The sequence below is a fragment of the Oryctolagus cuniculus genome, chromosome 7 (genome assembly GCF_964237555.1).
Source record: "Oryctolagus cuniculus chromosome 7, mOryCun1.1, whole genome shotgun sequence".
Classification (NCBI taxonomy): domain Eukaryota; kingdom Metazoa; phylum Chordata; class Mammalia; order Lagomorpha; family Leporidae; genus Oryctolagus; species Oryctolagus cuniculus.
Genome location: NC_091438.1, coordinates 46,464,706 through 46,470,705, shown reverse-complemented (window position 1 = coordinate 46,470,705; position 6,000 = coordinate 46,464,706). Strand labels below are relative to the sequence as shown.

The following is a 6,000-nucleotide window of genomic DNA, read 5'->3' as shown; positions in this document are numbered from 1 at the left end:
GTGCTGTGGTGCGGCAAGTTAAGCCACTGGTAACACTGGCATCCCATATGAGCAGTGGTTTGAGTCCCAGCTGCTCCACTTCCTATCCAGCTCTCTGCTAATGTTCCTGGGAAAGCAGAAGATGGCCCCTGCACCCAGATGGAAGACCCAGAAGAAGCTCCTGGCTCCTGGCTTTGGCCTGGCCCAGCCCTAGTCATTATGGCCATTTTGGGAGTGAGCCAGCAGATGGAAGATTTCTCTGTTCTCTCTCTGTAACTGACTTTCAAATAAATAAATAAATCTCTTTAAAAGAATTATTGCTCAATTGAAATTATTACTCCCCATCCTCACATCCAGTTCCAAATCACTGAGATTGTAGTCTTCTCTCCCATATGCTTTTCATGTAGCTGGGGCATAGTTTTTCTGTGTTTGCAATACACGAAAAGAAAGTTGCGCAAAAATAACTGGGCCTTAGTTCCTGTTACTTAATAGCTGGATGACTTCAGGCACTCTGAGGCTCAGTTTCCTATTATGTGAAACAGGGAAACTGATTCACGGTCGAGTTGTCTCTCAAGGTTGTTGGGGCCATCCAATAAAGTTATGTATGGGAACACAGGAGTTCTTGAGCAAATGATTTGATGTAATTTAAGACTGCGTCGAATCACAAACACTAATTTACGAGATGAAAGGGATGAAATAAGCTTGCCCCTCGGCATCAGCTGAATCATTTCGCCACGCTCTGTACTGGGTTAGCTGCTCTCCAACCAACAGATGAAATGCTAAAATATCCTTCAGAAGTAAACTACAACTCCCAGCAGGCTGTGCCCCTGGATGCGTCATACAACCTCCGCTCAGGCCCGGACCCAGCCTCCGCCCCGCCCCCCACCAGCCCCAAACTACACCTCCCAGGAGGCCTCGCGGTGCCCAATCCTCCGTTTGCCCCCGCCCCTCGCCTCCCCTTTTCCCTCAGCGAGCGGCTCCGTGGCCGACTCGGTCCCGCGGCTTGCGGAGCGGGCGCGCGCGTTGGGGGTCGCGCGGTTGCTGAGAAGGGCGAGCGCGCGCTGGGAGGGAGTGGAGGCGTAGGGGGGCGGGGGTACGGCTCGCTTGCTCGCAAGATGGCGGACGAGGACGGGGAAGGGATTCACCCCTCAGCCCCTCACAGGAACGGAGGTGGCGGCGGCGGTGGGGGTTCTGGGCTCCACTGCACCGGGAACGGCGGCGGGGGAGGCGGCGGCCCGCGGGTCGTGCGCATCGTCAAGTCCGAGTCCGGCTACGGCTTCAACGTGCGGGGCCAAGTGAGCGAGGGCGGGCAACTGCGGAGCATCAACGGCGAGCTGTACGCGCCGCTGCAGCATGTGAGCGCCGTGCTGCCCGGGGGGGCGGCCGATCGGGCCGGGGTGCGCAAGGGGGACCGCATCCTGGAGGTGTGAGTATCGGGGTCGCGCGCCGCTCCACCCTCCCCGTCCCCCTCCGCCTGTCCCTGCGTCTCCCCTCTGCCCCTGTCACCCTGAGGCCGCACCTCCCCCAACCCCCGAGCCAGCCCTCGGGACCCTCACCCCCTCCTGGCCTCCGCTGCCTGGCACCTCCTGGTGGGTTGACCCCTCCTGCGCCCGCGGGTTTCTGTGACTCCCACTCCCCTCCCCGTGCTCTCCGGTTTTCTGCCGTGGCACCCCCCCCCCCCAGTGCCTTTGCCCCTGCCCACTTCCCTTTGGCTTTCTTCTGCCCCCCACCCCCCACCCCTTCCCCCTTGGCACGCTGCTTGCTGCTCCTCACTCTCGTCTTCCTCCTAACGAACCCGGTACCGTGTCCTCCCCAAGTTCCCCTTCAGCATCATAGTTTCTTGGTCACCACCACTGCCCTCAGCCCCTATGGACTGTCCCTTCCGTCCTCGCCCAAGCAAGCAGGACCTCCGGTCTGCTCCTACTCGAACTCCGGAAACAGCGTCTCTCCCATGCCGCTCCTTTTTCGTGCCTCTCTCGCCCCCTCACCCCCTGCCTATGGTTAAGCACCCCTGTATTTTTCCATCCCACCTCGTGTCCCTCTCCTGAGCCCCCAGGAGTGTAGACCTTGCATGCGTTTGGGGGAGGGCGGAGGTGGACATTAGTTTCTCAGCTGGGTGCTCCGAGTCCTCACCCTGATCTTGAGTCGAGTGTCTCCGTGAGCACATCCCCCTGCCTTCACTCCTGCACCACGCTCCTGCTTGCCCCGGACTGCAACCCCCTTTTGGCCTTTGACCTTTCCGCTTTTTTCGAATATCCCCTTCTCCATTTCCTCTCCTACTCTGTCCTCTTGTGAAATCGCACTTGACTATCCTGTTCTCTCCTCTGGGTTGCTTTCCCTTCCTTCTCTTTCTAAGGCCCCTGCTGCTGCTGCAACCCACCCTCTTCTCCTGCTGCAGTCCCCCCCCCCCCCCACTCCTGCCTTCATCCTTACTTCCCCGCTGCATCACTTGGAGCTCTCGCAGGATGTTGCCTTGTCTTGCGATTTCTGTGCACACCTCCTCCACGACCCTAATCTCTGCGTTGCATTTGCATTTTTTGTACTCTGTATTAAAATTCATATAGTGATCGCTGGTTGGCAAGTGGGTAGTTTATGCTCTCATTGTCTTCGTTCTCCTCAGCAGTCTTCAAATCTGTGTTTCTTATCGAATCTGTTTTGTATATTCATATTTTTCTCACTTTTACCCCTTCCCTTCATGCGTGGATTTGCAAACATGAAGTCTTTCTCATTTTTTCTGTCTGATCTGCAACCATAGGCTTTCCTCTAGTGAAAGAGTAGGTTTGCCCAAAGTTTGCAGGCAGATAATATCTTGCAAGTCTGGCTTTTAGTCTGCAAGTCTGCTCATCTGGTGCCCTTGCCCTTCTCCTTGACATTCTTACTCTATTGTAACTCCACCTCAAGAAAGAAAGAGGAGCCCATTGAAGCAACTGTCCTTCTGTAAACAGATGCTTTTTTTTTTTTTTTCATTCATGTCCCACATACTGTTTACTAGCATTCTCTGGCAATACGTTCTTAATTTGGTGGTGATGGGGGGAGACAAGGTATTCAGATTTAGAATGCAATAATGACTTTTTGATTTCTTGTACCTGGGCATCGAATTATTTTCTTTGTAGATTGCTCAGTCTGTAGCTGATGTTTCCTTCTGATAGAAACTCTTCAAACTGTCATTTTCCTTTCTCTTTCGAAGTTAACTTTGGAACCAGCCATTTAATTTGTAAATTTACGACTAAATTATTTAAAAATTAGAAAGTTATCATCCAGATCTAAAGAATTTACTCTTTAAAGCCCTTAAGGAACTAACAAATACTTCTGCAGGAGGATACAGCTTCTGTGATCTGTGGATGTATACATGCAGCACACAGAGTTGGTGGCTTCTCCTTTGGCGCCCAGATGGAAGCCGGGTGCTGCAAGGGAGTCCTCAGATGGTCTCCTAGGACAGATCCAAGGACTTTGCCTCAGGTCCAGCTTCCTGCTGGGAACCCAGGGAGTCTTTTCCTTCTAAAGAAAAGACATTACTTTTTGGCACATCCTCAGTGGTGAGTGGAGAGTTTTCTGTCTTTTAGTGGGCTGGGGAAAAAACCGTCCTAGCCTAAAAGACCTCCCTAAGAGGTAGTGATGATCGGAAATCTTCCTGGCATTGATTTCTCACCCTTCCAACTGAAGGTATTTTGATTTCCAAATTCTTTGAAACTTCTCTGATACTATAATGAAGTAGTGACAGTTGTAACACAGAGCTGAGCTGGTTGGTAAACTCTTTACGACTTCTAAACCTCAATGCGGTTTCTTTCTTTCTCTTTCCTTTCTTCCGAAGTCTGCATCTTCTGCATAGGTTTTCCAGTGACAGGAGGAAATACAGACAGAAGTGATTCTTGAGGGGGATCTCTGCCTGCTACTTGTTGAATCTTGATGCTAATTTTCCTAAAGTATTCTTTAGGTAATGAACATTCTTTAAAGCTTTTCTTCCGTCTCCAACTTAGCTTCTTTAAGTTCACCTCCCTATCCTGGGAAGGCTTTGCATGTTGATGAAGTGGCCAGTGGGGTCAGCGTTAGGGGCAGGGCAGTTGTCCTTGTGTAGGTGCCCTTTGGTTAAGTCACAGGAGGCTATCTGGACCTTGATAGTTACTGTTTAAGACTTTTCCTGTTTTAGACACTTCCCTTACAAATTGTGTGATTCCAATTTTCTTAGACTACAATTTTGTGCAAGAATAGAGTAACTTTGTGTGAAAGAATAACTTTGAGATTTAATGGGATACAAGGTTGACCTCAATTGAGAGCATCAGTTTATTTGTGTTTGTCTTGATAAGTCTGCTTATCAAGGCTCTGTGCTCATTGAAACTTGGAACAATTGTTAAACTAAGTGCCCAGTATGGTTCAGTTTGTCCTTTCCCCTTTCAGAACTGACTAGATTCTGGCTGGGTTGGGAAACAGGGTGCTGTGAGGCTTGGTGTTACAGTAGGAACAAGCCCTGTGGGCGCCACATTTTACTGCAGATGGAAAGTTTCCTGGACCAGCAATGTTAATCTCCAGCTTGTAATTTTTCCCAGTGTAACATACACTGAGTGTCTTCCCTTTTATGTGTATGTACCTGGGGGCTAATGAGCTAAGTATGTGTTCAACCGATAGAACCAAAATAAATGTCTTTGCACTAATTATACAGTACGTGAAGGAACTGACTTCAGGTTAATTTTCTTAAGGTTAAAATAGTTCCAGGGGCCTTTGATTGATTTCTTGAGAGTGCCTTTAGGAGGGTTTTAGTGTGCAGTGACTGTGGATATAGGACCGCCTATAATTTTGAGTGATTAGCTTTGTCTGTTGATTATTTTTTCTTTGGTATTTTGATAGTGTGGTCTTTATTCATGGACCCCTAAAGTTGGCTTGCAAACATTCAAAGTCATGATATATTTGTGCTTGTCAGAGAGTATATGCTTTCATTCTTTTTTATGTTATTTCTTTTTTTAAGATTTATTTTATTTAATTGAAAGGCAGAGTGACAGAGAGAGAGGGAGAAGTAGAGAGATCAATCTGCTGGTTCACTCTCCAAAAAGCCACAGCAGTCAGCACTGGACCAGGCTGAAGTAAGGAACCTAGAACTCCATCTGGGTCTTCCATCCCACTTGGATGCAGGGGCCCAAGCACTTGGGCCATCTTCTGCTGCTTTCCCAGGTGTATTAGCAAGCAGGATCAGAAGTGGAGCAGCCAGGACTCCAGCCAGTGGCCCAGTATAGGATGTCAGCGTGGCAAGTGACAGCTTCATCTTGCTAATGCCACAATGCTGACCATCCCCCAACACACACATCTTTTTTTTTTTTTTTAAGATTTATTTATTTGAAAGGCAGAGCAACAGAGAGGGAGAGACAGAAATCAGGATTTTTCCATCTGTTGTTCACAAGAGGCAAGTCTGGGCCAGGCCAAAGCCAGGAGCCAGGAACTCCAGCCAGGTCTTCCATATGGGTGGCAGGGGCCCAAGCACTTGGGCCATCTTCCACTGCATCCCCAGAGGCATTAGCAGGAAGCTGAATCGGAAAGGGAGCAGCCAGGACTCTGATGTACTTTTGTCCTCTGTAGCTACCAGATAATGTATTAGCCCATTAACACTCCCATGTGAAAGTTAAGCCATAAGATAAATCTTTTTTTTTTTTTTTTTTGACAGGCAGAGTGGACAGTGAGAGAGAGAGACAGAGAGAAAGGTCTTCCTTTGCCGTTGGTTCACCCTCCAATGGCCGCCGCGGCCGGCGCGCTGCGGCCGGCGCACCGCGCTGATCCGATGGCAGGAGCCAGGAGCCAGGTGCTTTTCCTGGTCTCCCATGGGGTGCAGGGCCCAAGCACCTGGGCCATCCTCCACTGCACTCCCTGGCCACAGCAGAGGGCTGGCCTGGAAGAGGAGCAACCGGGACAGAATCCGGCACCCCGACCAGGACTAGAACCCGGTGTGCTGGCGCCGCTAGGCGGAGGATTAGCCTAGTGAGCCGCGGCGCCGGCCCATAAGATAAATCTTACATCTATATCCATTTATGTATTGAA

General features: G+C 50.1%; 1 protein-coding gene across 3 annotated transcripts in view; it reads left to right on the top strand.

Moving 5' to 3' along the window:
* The first annotated feature begins 906 nt into the window (after positions 1 to 906).
* Positions 907 to 6,000, top strand: part of SNX27 (sorting nexin 27) — an 86,445-nt gene continuing 81,351 nt past the window's right edge. The window contains exon 1 of one of the 3 annotated variants that reach the window (XM_008264446.4): positions 907 to 1,334. In XM_008264446.4, the coding sequence (XP_008262668.1) occupies positions 1,095 to 1,334 (240 nt within the window). In that variant the 5' untranslated portion in view covers positions 907 to 1,094. Of the gene's footprint in view, positions 1,406 to 6,000 lie in introns of all 3 variants that reach the window. The other 2 variants (XM_051857298.2, XM_008264447.4) reach the window with 2 other exon arrangements.